Here is a 16,946-nt window from a genome sequence, read left to right as displayed (position 1 = left end):
AAAAGCCAGTAGTGCTTTTCATAAGATCAGACTGATGTTATGCTCCAGTCAATTTATTTAGAATGGGAATGAACTGGATTTGGTTTTAGAAATATCTCTGCTTGCTGTTTCCTTTGTACTTAGGAAGCAACACAAGACTTGGTAAATTTGAAGCAAGTCCTATGCTGTTAGCCAATAAGGTCTTGAATTTAGGGTTCCGACCCAGAAAAATCTTCCATTTCTAAGATAAGCTTTACTCATCTGACATGTAGGTCTTATCACGCTTCAGCTTCTTGGGTTTCTTTGGGTCCAATCTCACTTGATTTTTCTGTATCTAAAGGAAAATTGCAGCCTATTTAGTTTACCAAGATCTTGATTAGTTTGTATACATAATTCTAAAACAGAGAAGTCTTTAACACTTGTAAAGATCCAAATCCTCCTGAGACAAAGTGGTCACACGGCATTTTAGACAGTAAATGGAAGCAACATGTGGCTAGCACAATCACTTGCACACGGGTGGGTGTTCACCCTGATGAAATCAACCCAAGGTTGGCCGAAGCTCAACTTCTATGACTAATGCAACCAATTGTATCATTAGTTTTTAGTCTTATCTGTGTCTGTGAAGTCTATGTGCATAGGTACACAGGGAACTTGAGGTTTAAACCTGATTAATACAACCTGTAAGTGCAGAAGTCCAACAACTGACCAAGAAGCTTTTAGCAATTGAGACCCATTGGGGAAGGGGAAATCTCTTTTCTCCCAAAACAACAGGAGAGGGAATGTGCAGATAAGCATTGCTTCCATGTGGCAATTTGCAAACTTTGAGATTTCAGTCAGAATAGCCAAGATCAACGTAACAACTGACGTTAAGTACTGGTGAGGTTGTGGAAAAAGAAGTTCCTTCACTCACTACTAGGAAGATGCAAACTGGTACAGATGCTCTGGAAATCAGGATGGAGAACTCTCAAAAAACTAAAAATAGACCCACCATATGACCCAGCTATACCACTCATTGGCATATCCCCAAAGGATTCAACATCCCACTACACAGATCCTCCCTCACCTGTGTTCACTACTGCTTTATTCACAATGGCTAGGAAATGGAGTCATCTTAAATGTCCTTTAACTGACGAATGGACAATGAATATGTTTACATGTACACAATGGGATACAATTCTGTAAAGAAGAAAAAGTCATAAACATTTCATGAAAATGGAAGGACCTAGAAAAGATTATACTGAATGAACTGACCCAGACTCTTAAAGACAGACAGGGCATACTCTCTCTCATCTGTTGTTTCTAGTTCCACATCCTCAGCTATGAGTATATGACATTTACTAGCTTCTGCTTTTTCTTAATTCCATTAGAAGTTAACTTATAATTTTTCAAACCTTACTTATGTCCCCATTAATACTGCAGCAGATGCATCTAAATATGCACCAGAAGATTTCAGGAAGGAGGAAAGCATTTTTAATCATCATCCATGTTTTATTCGAGCAAAATGAAACAGAAGTTATTTCAGAAATTTCCCCTTCGTTTATCTGCATCATTTCCTTCTGAAAGCTTTTGATCATATTCTGCAGTTGCTAAACATTTTTCTTTTTCTGTAATCAGTTTCCCCATCTTCACTCAACAATGGTTATTCTGTTTCCAGATGTGGCACAACTAAAGAGAATTGCTCTGCCTCTCATTTAGAGTGGAAAGGGTTTATTCATCTTTAACATTTTTTTGAGGCAATTTCACATAAAATACTGACAACGGGAATGGTAATCGTCAAGTGAGGCAAAAATAAAATGTTTTCTGTTTTCTCATTTATTTAGGAATTGGTCACGATTCTGCAGAATCTAACCTGGCCTTATTTGAGGTAAACTACTCTTTGTACTTTTTATATATGAAAAATAGATCACAACTTCACAAAGAAGTATGCGTCAACTCTTTAAACATAAATGCTTTGTTAACACTGGGTGGAGAAAAGGATGAAAGGCCCGACACCTCTATTCCTGACTTAGTCTTCAGGGAGACTGGCACCTGTTCTTATGCTACAAGGAAACACAGCCAAGACACTTCATGAAGGGATCAAGGGCAGGTAGAGAGGACAGTATGTTCACATGGCTAAACACTAGCAGAGATGGGCTAGACAGCACAAGAGACACAGCCTACAAAATAATGTGGGATCTGAAAAATACATGTAAAGAAATTGTTCACCCAAGTGTGCAGAGAGTGAGAAATGTTGGTGCACTTAGACTTTATTGGAATGTCTTCATCAAAACCTTACCCTCTGGGCTCAAGATCTAAGAGGAGAAGCAGGCTGAATATATGGAAGAACAAGAATATCAATATACACAAACTCATAGAAGCTGTGACAGTGTGCAGAAGGCCTGTACAAGTCCTTATAGAACCAGACAAAATCCCAGTATTATGAAGAAGGGTCAGTGAACATGAAGTCCAACAACTGACCAAGAAGCTTTTAGCAATTGAGAACCATTGGGGAAGGGGAAATCTCTTTTCTCCAATGGAATGTCACTAGGTATATAAACCCTACTTCAGGGCAGGCTGACTCCGTGGTTGTTGTTGTTGTTGTTGTTGTTTGTATGTGTGTGTGCTTTTTGTTCATTGCTGTTCTTTTCATAGTAGCCAGAAACTGGAAACAGTCTAGATGTCCTCAACAGAAGAATGGATAAAGAAAAGGTGGGACATTTATAAAATGGAGTATTATTCAGCTGTTTAAAAAAATGACATCATAGTGCTCCATCTGTTTCAATTTTGTGGAATAGTTTGGATAATATTGGTATGAGGTCTTCTATGAAGGAGAGACACAGCCAGAATACAGCAAATACAGAGGCGAATGCCAGCAGCAAACCACTGAACTGAGAATAGGACTCTCGTTGAAGGAATCAGAGAAAGAACTGGAAGAGCTTGAAGGGGCTCGAGACCCCATATGTACAACAATGCCAAGCCACCAGAGCTTCCAGGGACTAAGCCACTACCTAAAGACTATACATGGACTGACCCTGGACTCTGACCTCATAGGTAGCAATGAATATCCTAGTAAGAGAACCAGTGGAAGGGGAAGCCCTGGGTCCTGCTAAGACTGAACCCCCAGTGAACTAGACTGTTGGGGGAGGGCGGCAATAGGGGGGGGGAACACCCATAAGGAAGGGGAGGGGGAAGGGATGTTTGCCGGAAACCGGGAAAGGGAATAACACTCAAATGTATATAAAAATATTCAAGTTAATAAAAAAAAAAAAAATGTTAACAGGGAAAAAAATGACATCATAAAATTTGCAGGCAAATGGATGGATGTCTTAGTCAGGGTTTCTATTCTTGCACAAAACATCATGACCAAGAAGCAAGTTGAGGAGGAAAGCATTTATTTAGGTTATACTGCTACACTGCTGTTCATCACCAAAGGAAGTCAGGACAGGAACTTACATGGGGCAGGAACTTGGAAGCAGGAGCTGATGCGGAGGCCTTGGAGGGATGCTGCTTACTGGATTGCTTCCCTTGCCTGCTCAGCTTGCTTTCTTTTAGAACCCAGGACTACTAGCCCAGGGGTGGCACCACCTACAATGAGCCCTCCCACCCTTGGTCACTAATTGAGAAAATGCTTTACAGGTTCTCATGGAGGCATTTCTTCAATGGAGGCTCCTTTCTCTGTGATAACTCTAGCTTGTGTCAAATTGACACTCAAAACCAGCCAGTAAAATGGAACTATAGAAAAAAAATCATCCCGAATATGGTAACACAAACCACGAAAAATAAATTCAGTATGTAGTAATTTATATCTCGATATTAACCATTAAATAAATAATAACCAATCTATATTCCAATAATCCAGAGAGATTAGGCATAGAGAAGGTACTACAGGGAACACATGAATCTCCCTTGGAATGGGAAATAGAATGGGTTTTATAGGTAGACTGGAACAACAGTCAAAGGGCAGAACAAGAATGGAAGAATCAGATGGGAATGGAGATGGGAGATTTATATTGAAGGAGGAAATCAAATGAGAGACAGCAAGATTTGAAGAACATTTGAGGGGTGGTATGGACCCCTAGTGTATTAAAACTTCTTATTTATATGAAGGCAATCCTAATGAGGCCTCCAAATAATGAGGGAGACAGAACCCCTACTGTCCAGGACTGGGTTTCATCCAACTGGAAGGGTCCAGTGGGAATCCCCAAATAACCCAGTATGTTGTTAAGACAATATTTTGTTCTCTAGAAACTGACAAGGCACTGCTAAAGACAACACTTAAACAACTCACTGAACATTGAGAAATAGAACTGGCATCTATATAAACCAGTCTAGTGTCTATGACAAGGGAAGGTCCTCTGCAGGCTAACAGAAGAGAGAAGTACATGTTAACCCAACTGTAAAGCCTTTCGTATGCAATCTGGCCTGCCAGCAACACACTTGAGGGCAATAGTGGAACAAATCTTGTGGGTATAATTAATTGATGTCTGATTTGACTTCAGCCCCACTCTGTGAGATGGAACCCACACTTGACACTGCTTGGGTGAATAAGAATCAGAGACTAGACAGCCCAAAGATCTAAGATATCAATAAAATGACTCCTATTGACATTCTGCCACAGTCAGAGACCAGGGCCTCATTCAATCATGAGCAGAGAAGCTTGCTTCTGCATCAGATGGAAACAAATATAGAGGTCCACAGTGAGTGTGAGAGAGAGAGAGAGAGAGAGAGAGAGAGAGAGAGAGAGAGAGAGAGAGAGAGAGACCTTGGAACTCACAACTCTAAATAAGATGTCTTCATCAAACCTCTACTCTTACAGCTCAGGGAACCCTAAGGAAAAGGAGGTAGAAGGAAAGGGGGAGATAGAGGGACCAGAGGACACCAGAAGAACAAGGACTTCTAAAACAACTAAGCAAAGCTCATATGAAATCAGAGACTGAGGCAGCAACCACGGGGCCTGCATGGATCTGCAGCAAGCCTTTGCAGATAGCTTTCAGTTTAGTACTTTTGTGGATCTTTGATTCTTGTGTTTTGAGGCTCCTTCATTTTTCTGTTAGCTTGCATTGTCCAACTTTAATATGATGGTTCTGTTTTATTTTATTATTATATATTTTTGCTTTCCTGTAATCACATAGATGCTGGTTCTCTTCTAATTAGAGACAGAAAGATCTGGATGAGATAGGATTTGAGGAAGGACTGGGACTTTTCAGAATATATTGTATAAGAAAAGAACCTAACAATAATTTAATAAAACGGTGAAAATGTCAATGAGTCCTGATGACTTGTTCTTACTGTTAATTGATCATTATATGTCATCTACTTTGTTTGTCTCTGGAAAGGTTTTATTTCTGCATACTTCACTATGAGATTTTGAATATGCTTGACCCAGGGAGTGGCACTTTTAGTAGGTGTGGCCTTGTTGGAGTAGGTGTGGCTTTATTGGAGGACTTGTGTCACTGTGGGGATAGGCAATGAGACCCACCTTCTAGCTGCCTGGAAGACAGTTTTCCTGACAGCTTTCAGACCAAGATGTAGAACTTTCAGCTCCTCCAGCACCATGCCAGCCCGGACACTATCATGCCTCCTGCCATGGTGATAATGGACCGAACCTCTGAACCTGTAAGCCAGTACCAATTAAATGTTGTCCTTTAAGAGAAATGGCACACATAGCTCAAATAAACATAATTGTGCATTTTAATTCTTCCCTTTAAATAAAAATATTTGTTAATTAATATTGACATTTTAATGGCTCAGTCCTTCGAAGGCCTTAGAATTTTCAGTGAAAAATTCTCTTTCAGCTTAATTAAAAAAATACTAGTTATAGTCTTTTTTTATGCCCATAAGTTTACATAAATCTGATCTTCCTGATTGAATTGTTCAGCTTTTAAATGAAACCTTCAAACACTAAAGTCTGTATATTTTCTCCTACCTGTTCTCTGTTCCATGGATATAGTTCAGCAATTGTTACTCATAATAGAAGTACCAGCCTGTAAGTGCTACCTCCTGTCTAGTTAAGCCTCATGTGAAAACCAAGTAATTAATTGATGGGTTTGTAAGCAAGTTCTCCTAATTTAAATGGCACAGTTTCCAAGCTTATGACTTCTAAAAAATAGTGCCTAAATGTTCAAGCGTAATTTTACCCATTGCAAAATACAATTCTACGTAAATAACATTAATTTTTAATTTTAAAATTGTTTCCTTTAAGGCAAACAATGCAACCCACTGGTTTTGGTTTGGTTGTGTGTGTGTGTGTGTGTGTGTGTGTGTGTGTGTGTGTGTGTGTGTGTGTTTTATTTTGTTTGGTTTGCTTCTAATTTCCTAAGGACATATTGTAGCTGTGCTAATTACTTTTATGTCAGCTCTATCCAGGCTAGAGTCATTTACAGTGGGGACTATTAATTGAGAAAAATGCACTGAGCACATTGGTCTGTGGACAGGCCTGTGATCAATTTTCTTTTGTGTTTGATTGACGTGAATGGGCACACACCCCTCCTGTTCGTGTGATCTTGAATGACATAAGGCTCCTGAACAATCCAGAAGATCAAGCTAGTGAACAACACTCCTCAGTGGCTTCTGCTTCAGTTCTCACCCTTAGCTGTCTACCTTTCCTGAGTTCTGCCCCCCACCCCAAATTGCCTTTGGTTATGGTATTTTATTATAGCAATAAGAACAGCAGCTAAGGCTGTAGCTAACTGAAGATTCTGAGAGAGAAGAGTTGAGGTGGTGTGCAGCAATATTTTTTAATCGATAAAATCCCAGCCCCAGGTTCAATACCTGTCTCAAGGTTTCACTTATGTTCTCAAATGAAACAAACATAACCTTTATTTTTGATATGCCTTAATCAGTTCAATAGCTGGGCCACTGCTTAACCTCTAAGTGGTTAATCTACCTCCCGAAAATAATCCCAAATTATTACTTACTAAACTCTATATTCTATCTTGGCTGCTCTGGACCTAGAGGGCTGACCAACTGGACTGAGCTCTGGGCCGTGCTCTCTCAGCTCCTTCACATGGTGATCATGCCTGTCTGTCCTGTACTCTTCTTAGTCATGACATCTGTCCTTTCCTCCATACTCTCCAGGTAAGGCAGATCTCCTTCGCCTTCCTCTCCCTCTCAGTCCAAGCCTAGAAACTAAAAGTCCTGCCTCTGCCTGCCTTGCCCAGCTATTGGCTGCTAGCATCTTTATTTACCAATGAAAACCAACTAGGGGCAGGGTTCCTCAGTGTCTTACTTGCTGATGTGGACTCACTCATGCAAACAATTTTGGGGACCCAAATTAACATTGGAACACAAGCAGCACTAGACCAAACCCACTACAATGGGGTAGAGAAAAAGGGGGCGGGGGAGAAAATGAAATGGAAGCAAAAACAACAACAACAAAAAACCCAATACTTTAAGGCCATGGTTGGGCTAGAGATAGAGTTCAGTGAGATCTCTCCTGCCAGGAGCATACAAGGATCTGAGCTCGATCCTCTCTCCTCCCCTCCTTATGTCAATATAATATAAAAAATGTAAGCAAGCAAGTTTGAAGAGGCGATTGTTCAGTCATTAATCGCACAGGCCCTGGATTTGGTTCACAGAATACACCTCTACGGAGTTCTCCACATCTGTAACTCAATTCCATAGGATCTGATGGCTTCCTCTGACCGCCTGCATCGGGCACCATCTCACGACACAGGCAAACCTGCAGGTAAAATACCTATACCCACGAAATGAAATAAACTAGCAAGCAATATAACTACATAGAAAGTAGTAACTGAAGTCTCCCTGCCCTCCCATCGTTTCTCCGTCCTACTCTCTGAGATAACCATATCTACACTTTTAGACATTTACTCTGGTTTTAAAAGGTTGCCCGTGGTTACATATATGGACATGTGTACTTTTATTTTGTGACAGTTCTCTTGTAGCCTGGGCTCACATCGAACTTGCAATGTAGTTGGGCTAACATTTGATTTCTAATTCTCCTGTCTAACTCCGCAAGTGCTGGGATCGTGGGACTGTTAGTGAGCGTCTTCCCAACTGGCTTGGACAGCATGATTCAAATTAAAGTGTATTTTTACTGTGTCTGGAAACTTCTCTTTTATATCTATGATCATCCAGTATCACCTTGTCTAGCTTTGGGATCAACTAGGAGATGTACCTCTGGGTTTGCATCAGAGGGCAAGTCCTAGAAGAACGGAGAGAAGATGCTTCCCCCAGCACATATGCACCTGATAACTGCTGCCTATATGTCCAATGCTGTGGTAGGAAGTCAGTGCTGCTTTTGCTGACTGGCCTTCCTCCTTGCTGCTGAGTGCACCTCTTCTGCTGCTACCACTGTTGCTGTTCTTCACTGATATTGGAACCCAGCTCCTTTCACTTCCAATAGAGGCAACTTATTCTCCCCAAGACCTCCCAACCTTCAGTGTCAGACTGATAGCCCAAGGCCTGCAGCTTTGTGGATGGAGCAGTTATCAGATTTCCCAGCCTCTCCAGTGTACAGATGGCCATGTTGGCTTACCCAAATCCTATTGTTTAAACCTGTCCAATAATGTTGGCAACATTTACTCATTGCCTCAGTTCTCTTAATATGGAGAAACTCAGATTAGTATCACATTCCTTTTACTGGGAGTGGGTGGCCTGGCAGGGGTGGTGTGTGGTGGTGAAATGGGAACATCCTCTTGGAGACAGGAGGGAGGAGGAATGGGAAGTGGAACTGTGGGAGGGCAGACCAGGAGTGGGTAACAACTGGACTGTAAAATAACAAAAGTAATAACAACAAAAAAATGTAACACAGACCTCTCTGTGTGATCAAGATAGTTTTACTTTGGTTATTGTTGCATTAGATGCATAGAAATTCTGCTGCTGGATAGGTAATTAGTTAACTACTTTCCATTTGATAGTTATTTAAAACATTTGAATATTTTCTTGTCAATTTTCATTTTGTATATATATCCTATTACTTATAACAATTTTTGTTTTATATTAAAATGGATATAATAAATGTTATTGGCAAAAATATTATCATTAATATAAGAATAATACTTCAGAGAGTATTTGAATAAACATATGTGTATATATAGAGTTATACACTCAGCCATTTTGGTTTGAATTTGTGGTAGTGGGACACCACACTTAAATAAATTATTCTGTAAGTGGTAAACGTTTCCACTGATTGGTCCTTCTTTACAGCACTGAACCAGGTATGGATGTGATCACTCTTCCTAAATTGGTCTGCAATAAAAGATAACAAATCTTGAATTTAAATTTCAGTTGTTAGTTCAAGTTCTACTAAATATTAACCAAAGGATTTATAATATTATGACAATTTCAACTCAAACTGACAGATGAATGACATAAAAAGATCTTATAAATATTCCTGCACAGCAATAGTAATATGGCACCTTAAGGGTACACATAATAATGAACTTACTCTTTTTAAAGTAATGAGTGGCAATCATTTTAATTAATCACAATGTGGCTTTTAAGAAGAACTCGGGGCCTAATTAGCTAGAAGTGCACAGGTATCTTTTCGGCATGAACGTTCTGTGGGAAGCTACAAACTGTTTATTCATGTTTGCTTCAAGCATGTTTGTCTTGTTAGCAGTCCCTGAGAGAGGAAACATCTTCCTAACACATCCTTTTACTACTGCTTAGTAATAGAGCCTGGCAGAGCTGATTCTGCATCATTCACAGGTTAACTATGGAGTCGAAATGCTTTTCACCTGGAAGCCAGTGATGATGTGGAAAACATTTAGAAACAACTTCAAGACGGGCTCAGTTGGGTAGGACTGACGGGGCCAGTGCTTAGTCCTCCCTCCCTCCCTCCTTTCTTTCTTTTCTTTTTGAGACATGGTTTCTTTGTGTAACAGCCCTGGCTGTCCTGTCCTGTCCTCTTTGTAGACCAGGCTGCCCTCAAATTCAAGAGATCCACCTGCCCCTGCCTCCAGCATGCTGGAATTAAAGGTGTGCATCATCAGGGCCACCAAGAATCGGTCCTCTTATCTCAGAGCAAAAATTATTGAAGGACTGGCTTGGCATCCCCTTCCTTTCAGACCGATGTATGGACTGATGATATATTGAGCATCAGCATTGAACTGCAATCCATCTTTGACTTCTCTGACCCTGTTTTCCTATTGATGCTATCTTTGCCTTCAGAAACCCCAACTCTCGGTGAACAGAGCCAAGCACACATCTGATCTATGACCTCAGAGTCACCAGTTGAGGTTGGACATTTCGGTAGTGCAACTTCTCATCTCTTATGGTTATGCTTATTTTGTTGTTTACAGTGAGGAACTGAAAATGAAACTGTTTCAAGATGTTTTCCCTATAAGTCAAAATTCTCTTAAAAAACTCTGTGACTACCTTACATTTATTTCCTAATGTAAATCTTTCATCCTGAAACCTTCTGAAGGGACTGCTTCCTACCATAAAGGAAACGATCAGACAATAAACTCATTGACCATACCGATTTCATCTGGAATGGTAATATTTTGGTTCTGTATTGATGCTTTAATTTGGGGAAATGGGTCTCAGATGAAATCCAAAGAAATAATTGGCCAATCTCAAGAAAGAGTTTAAAAAATTTCTCCTCTTGAATCCTATAGCCATCAGATAATTTCAGTCATCCCAGGATCAGCAGGGACACTGAGAAGCCACAGGGCACTTGGATAATGGAGAGGAGCATGTGTCACCACCTCCATTGGAATCAGCCATATAAAATTAATCCACAGTTCTGTTCCCCAGTGATCCAACCTTGATCCGTGGCATATAAGGTAACCTGAGAATCTTCTTTTAGTAGTATAAGAGCTGGGGTCTAGGAAAGAGCCTCATCTTGAATAACTTGGAGATCAGATAGTGAAAGGAAAGCAGAAGTTTGAGCCTACCCCACCAAAGGACAAAGCAAACTGGGGAAGAGTTATCTCAGTGAGGCTTTGGTGAGGATAGTGTAATTTGATGTCATCACTTTTCACATATTTTATCTGTATTGACCATAACTTAAGTTGGAGACTAATGGCTAAAGATTTGGCTCAGTGCTCAAGGCCTTTCCTGGCAGCCATGATTTGATCTCTAGCACTGATTTTAAGTATTTATAATTTTATTATTCCTTAAACTCATAGTGTCTCAAATCAGACTCTCCACATGCTTAGATGCACAGTTAGCCAGGGAAATTGCACGCACCTTTGACAGAAATGAAGAAACAACATCTAGGATCGTGTTTTCAGTACCAGTGTACTCAAAGCTGGGGCAGGAGCCTCGCCTTGAGTTCAAGGCCAGTTTGTGGGCTACATTGTAAAATCTCTGCCTCAAAAATCAACAAACTACAGTGGAGAGAAGGAGACCCTCCAGGCAAGTACTCTGCCTTATAGAGATTCTTTTCAGGTGTCATTTATATGGCTTGATTATATTATCTCTCATTGGCACCAGAAAATACACTCTCAACTACCTGGAACACTGTCTCTTTTAATTGATCAACGTTTCCCAACTCACAGAATAAAGAAGGAAATTCTGTCTAACCAAATACTACTCAAGACAATGTAAACCTCTGATGAATTCAGTACTTCACTCCTGGGATGTAATATCCCTTACTAGCACAATAGGAACTGTGAACTGCCAAGGCAGGGGCCTACAATTACCAGGCAATCACCCGATATAATGGAGATGCCTAGGCTCATAAATGATGTTCTTATTGAAAGTGTCATGTTCGCATTAAATGCTTCCTATGCTATTATCAAAGTGGGTGCCTTGTACCCAAGGCACGGAAGATGAACTGAAGCTCTAGCACCATCTGCAGGTCAAGTCTGCTCATTTCACGTCAGTGTAGAAACTACAGGCGATTACAATAGATTTACATTGAAGAATGACAGATATGCCCCCTCCCTCCGCCACACACACACACACACACACACACACACACACACACACACACACACTCACACCCCTACACTGGAATGGCACATAGTTTGCTCTTACTATATTTTTAAAACTATCTTGAGATATCTTCTGTGGAGGTTTAAACAGTACTGTGCAAAATGGGAGGCCAGTCTAAGCTGTGAGACTCTTCCCAGAGAACAGCAAAACACAACACCAAACAAAAGCCTACTTAAGTCGTGCAGGAGACCCCTTCTTCTTTAGCAGAGAGGTACAGCAACTGTGGCCCATGACGCTTAGCGGGCCATAGAGATGGGAAGAATGGGGTTTCAGGTGTGGTTTTTCATTTTACACGAATGTCACTCATCTTCATACCAACATGGCTATAATACAGAATTTTGTTTATTTGGGAGGCTGGGGATTGGAAATACAACTCTCTTGATTGCTACGTATGTGCACTTCCTTTGAGCACTATGGTCAGGATTAGGTTTTAATATCTTTAAATGGAAAAAGCACAAGAGGACAACTGGCCTTACGGTCCACTAAGCCCACACAGGTCTTATTTGCAGTTCAATTAGTAATGCTGAGAAACTACAAAGGGGAAACTACAGAGGGAGCCTCACAGATCCATCAACTGAACCCTTGTCAGTCATATGGACCAGCTTAGTATGCACTCAGCTCCCCAGTTTTCCTCTATGTGTTAGCCCTCATTAGAGTCGTCTAGTCACTAAGCATTGACCATAGACTTTTGCTTGTTTAACTCACACATTGCCGACGTGGTGTTTTTTAAGAGTAAATACTTAAACTTGGAAACAAACCATACTAATTCTAATTGAGGCAGAAAGAGTGATGAATCAGAGAAAGATCTGACAGAATGAGTCAGGGATAGGATATGGAGGTCAGCAGAGGTAGTGAAGTCAGTGAATTAGAAGGAGCCAGAAGACTATGACAAATGGCTAGAGTTAGTTTGAGGCTAACCAGAGCAATCTAGTGAGAAACTGAGAGAAGCCAGATTGAATCAGTCAGCTTGGAAAAGAGTTTGAGCCCAAACAGCTGAGTTGAACCAGCCAGATAAAATTTGGAAAGAACTAGAACAAATAAGTGTATTCAGCAGTAATCAAATAAAAGACAAATTTACTTAGCTATATATACTCTAGTACCATGGTTGACCTTTGTTCAATTGCTGTGTACTGTAGAATTTACAATAACCTCATTTTAACTTTAAAATTACCCAGTAGTGCTCTGAAATAAGTATGTTCACCATACTTTTGCCAATGAATGGATTCAAGAGTAGAGGAAGGTGAAGTTTTCTTCACAAGTCCACATCCCTGAGATGAGGTAGAGCCAGGATTTGAAGCTGAATTGCATCTGTAGTATGCCAGTCGCAGGCCTCAGCTGGGTGTGTCCTCTAGTGGATCTCCTGTCTCAGCCCTCTTCCTGCACTGTGCTCTTAGTATACCTCTCCAGGTTTGAAAACTATCCTGCATCTACCCCACGTACCATCTCCAACTCTCAGTGTTCTTCCGCAAAGGATCCCCTACTAAGTGTATATCTTTTTGCTTGTTTTGCATAGTCCAGTCTAGTTTGCAGTGCCCATGTGTGCTTGGGTCTGGAACCATTCACTGGAGCATGAGAAGTCTACCACTATTTATATCCTTAGAAAGGAATGATTCTCTAGCAACTTCTACACTACTAATAAGTAGTCATGTGTGGGGCAAGAGACCACCTATGCAATTCATGATGGATTTTGGCTGAGTTGTTCTTGTGTAGCCTGTGTGCAGTTACTGTAATTGCTATGTGTCTACAATTGTGATACTAATGTCATGTCCAGAAGTTAAAACATTCAAAACATTCATCCCTATCCTGTGGCTTCTGTATTCTTCCCTTAGCCTCTTTTTTGATATCCTCTGAACCAGTGCTGCGATAATTGGAAGACTCACGGCATCTTTGTAATACTTGCTTCAGAGTAGCCTACTCTGTTTGAGACTTGGTGCTAGAGTTTGAAGATTCTCAAGGGCAGCAGCAGCAACAGCAAAGCTTCTAGAACAGTCCTCCACCTTCCTAATGCTGCGACCCTTTAATACAGTTCCCCATGTTGTTGTGACCCCCAAACATAAAATTATTTTATTGTTACTTTATAACTGTAATTTAATGACTGGCAACTAAATGATTCCTAGTTTTAATGAATATTAATGTAAATATGCAATATGCCTGATATCAGGTATGCAACCCTGGGAAAGGTCCTTACTTACAGTTTGAGGAGTAGTACTGTTCTAGAAAGTACTAGGTTGTGCTTTAGGTTGCAAACTTCAATATCAATCTTTCAGACCTTTTGCAACTATTTTCCCAACTTCTAGATCGCCATCTTCTTGTCCAATTCTTGTAAAAACCCCAACAATGTACACTTATGCATTAAGCATTGTGTATCTAGGAGACATTAAGCAGCATGTCATTTCAACTGACCTCTGATACAGACATAGTCACAGATGGAACTGATAAAAACCACAAATTTATAAATAATGGTGTATTTTCAGGAGTACAAACTTAATATCAACTATCAAAACATACTTCAAGGTCAAATTCAAATTACTTGGAGCTTTTATTTTGTTTTTCTTTGATATTGACAACTTAGATCATTCCACATTTTATTACTTTCTTTTGTCTTTATAATACTTTAAGCAATATTCAAATACATTTCAAAATTATCTTCGACTCTTTCTGAATAATACTGAATTTCTAATGATAGAGGCTTGTAAACTGTACGCGTTTCTCAACGATGTTTCGTCTGTAATAGAAAGAGAAAGTCACGTTCCAGTGAGCAGTAGAAGCTTAGTATTAATCTATTTATTTTCCCTTCCTCTGGCATGGCACACAAAGCCCGTCAGTTCTGTCAACTTGAAGGTTAAATTTGCTACACTCAGCCCTGTTTTCATAAAATAGATCCAAGCAATGGTAAATAAGCTACTTGTATCTGGAGCTTGTATACCGATGTGATGCACACTGGAAAAGTATAACATTAAAATACTCAATGTCCAACAAAACTGGCCTTTATATATTTTGGAAAGGACTGCATATTCAGAATAGTTCACACATTTTTCTCAGCCTCATTTCCCATTCTTTTCTTCCCTCACCATCCCCCAGTCCTGTGTTCAATGCAACCCACAATATCAGACCTGCCGAGGACTTGCTAAGATCTAATCAGCTAGGCATTAAACAGCTTGACATCCTGAATTTCACACCAGGACTCTATTATGTCCCTACTATTCTCAGGATAGAAAAACATACAGAAATTGTCTTTGCACCAAAAACAGATTGATCCAGTTTCAAACTTCAAGAAGAATTTCTTTTTTTTAGTATTTTAAGCATTATAATGTTTCAATATATTTAGGTCTCCATGATCTCTGGGATATTTTGTTTTATTTTGACATAGTGTCTCAATTCATCACATAGTTAAAGATGACCTCAAATCCTAGATCCTCAAGCCCTCACATTTGGAATGTTGGCCCCTGGGCCTTTTGAAATACTGAGTAATACATGATGGCTTTTATATTGAAACTCATAGGGTAAGACATTTTTGAAGGGCCTTCTGCTATGGGTACTTACATGTCATCACCACATATCTCTAATATTTATAGAAATCAGAACCAAACAACATCTTGCTAGCCTGGAATTTGAGTAGTGGCTAACCAGGTATAGTGCAAACTTTTAGACAGAGCTTTGGAATAAATGCATTACAACAGTTGCTTTATAGGTCACAGAGCAAGTCTCTTACAGCAAGAAATCCTCTTCTTCCCTTGGTATTTTGGCTTCTGAAACACAAGGAATCCCCAATTCTACTGATAGGCATATTTCCTTTCCTATATATGAATTCTAATAGACAGCAAATAAAGAAAGAATTTTGAGGGGGGATTATAAGAACAGACTTGATTTTTGTGATACACGGTCATTAAAATCATATAGGGCTGGACGTTAATCACCGAGGTAGTGGCTCATTAATTTAAAGTGGTGTGTATGTTGAGAGATGTGAGGCTGGTATTTGACCAAAGCAAAAGTTAGTTGTGTCCTATGTCATACTATGGAGTAGCTGTCCTCTGATGTCCTGCATCCCACTGTGATGTGGGATCTATACATTGCACTCATTTACATGGACATAAGACATTTGTGTGAGTGTAAACTGATAATATTTTCTGACTTTGGAGGCAAAAAATGAATCCATATATGCTCTGTTTTGGAAATAAGATATCAACAGTAGTCAGTTACCAGGTAGAAGACAGACAGAGAAGCCTCTATTTTTTGTACTATCAAGTACCTGTATCTTTTTTTCACATTTGACTCCAGAGTATCCAGTACGGCAGGAACATACACCAGGAAATGCACATCTTCCTCCGTAAAGACACTTCTGAGTACAAATTGCTGCAACAAACAGATTTGTATGGTCATCACATCTTATAATAGAATCCCATAATACACTGTATTCCACTATCCTGAAACTATCTTGTGATTGGAGCCTCACTGTGATTTCCTATGGTTATTACTTCTTATGATACGTATATGGATTAGAACATCACACAGAGATATGTACAATTTCTGTGCCACTTAAAAAAACAAAATAAATTATAATTCACCACAGGAAAGAAGTGCATATGAACCATGTATCATTTAAATTTTCTGGTAGTCACATTAGAGTAGAAAAGAAATATAAAGAATCTGTCAGTGATCTCTCTGTGGGCAGATTTAATTTACATTCTCTCTTAACTCCAGAATCCACACTCGCAACTCAAGATATACCTTATTAAATCAAACTAAAGCTATATTACTTATGTTCTAAGCTATTTGAAATTATTAAAAGCATTCCAAAGAGACAATTTGATACTGGTATGTATATGAAAAAATTTCTATCCTACTTTGGACAGTAACTGGAAACATCTTGACCTCTCCCTCTCTGTTTTTTTCTAGAGACAGAACCTTGCTGTGAACCTTTGCTACATTTTTATTCCCTATGTAGCCGAAATTCCTCAAACTCATTTCAGTCCCCCTGATCCAAGCTTTCAAGTGTTTGGATTGTAAGTGTGAACCACCATGCCCAGCTCAATCAGTTACTTTTTGAACACCAGTGCACTGTCCATACAGGAAAGGTGTTC

General features: G+C 39.7%; 1 protein-coding gene across 1 annotated transcript in view; it reads right to left on the bottom strand.

Annotated features, from left to right (window-relative positions):
- The window catches only part of Vwde (von Willebrand factor D and EGF domains), a 91,192-nt gene that overhangs the window by 17,649 nt on the left and 56,597 nt on the right, over positions 1-16,946 (bottom strand). The window contains exon 26 of the mRNA XM_032907270.1: positions 16,115-16,218. Coding sequence (XP_032763161.1) covers positions 16,115-16,218 — 104 coding nt within the window. The remainder of the gene's footprint in view (positions 1-16,114; positions 16,219-16,946) is intronic.

This window comes from Rattus rattus, chromosome 6, assembly GCF_011064425.1.
Source record: "Rattus rattus isolate New Zealand chromosome 6, Rrattus_CSIRO_v1, whole genome shotgun sequence".
Taxonomy (NCBI): Eukaryota; Metazoa; Chordata; class Mammalia; order Rodentia; family Muridae; genus Rattus; species Rattus rattus.
The sequence above is the reverse complement of the archived record's forward strand: the minus strand, read 5'-3'. Positions and strand labels throughout refer to the sequence as shown.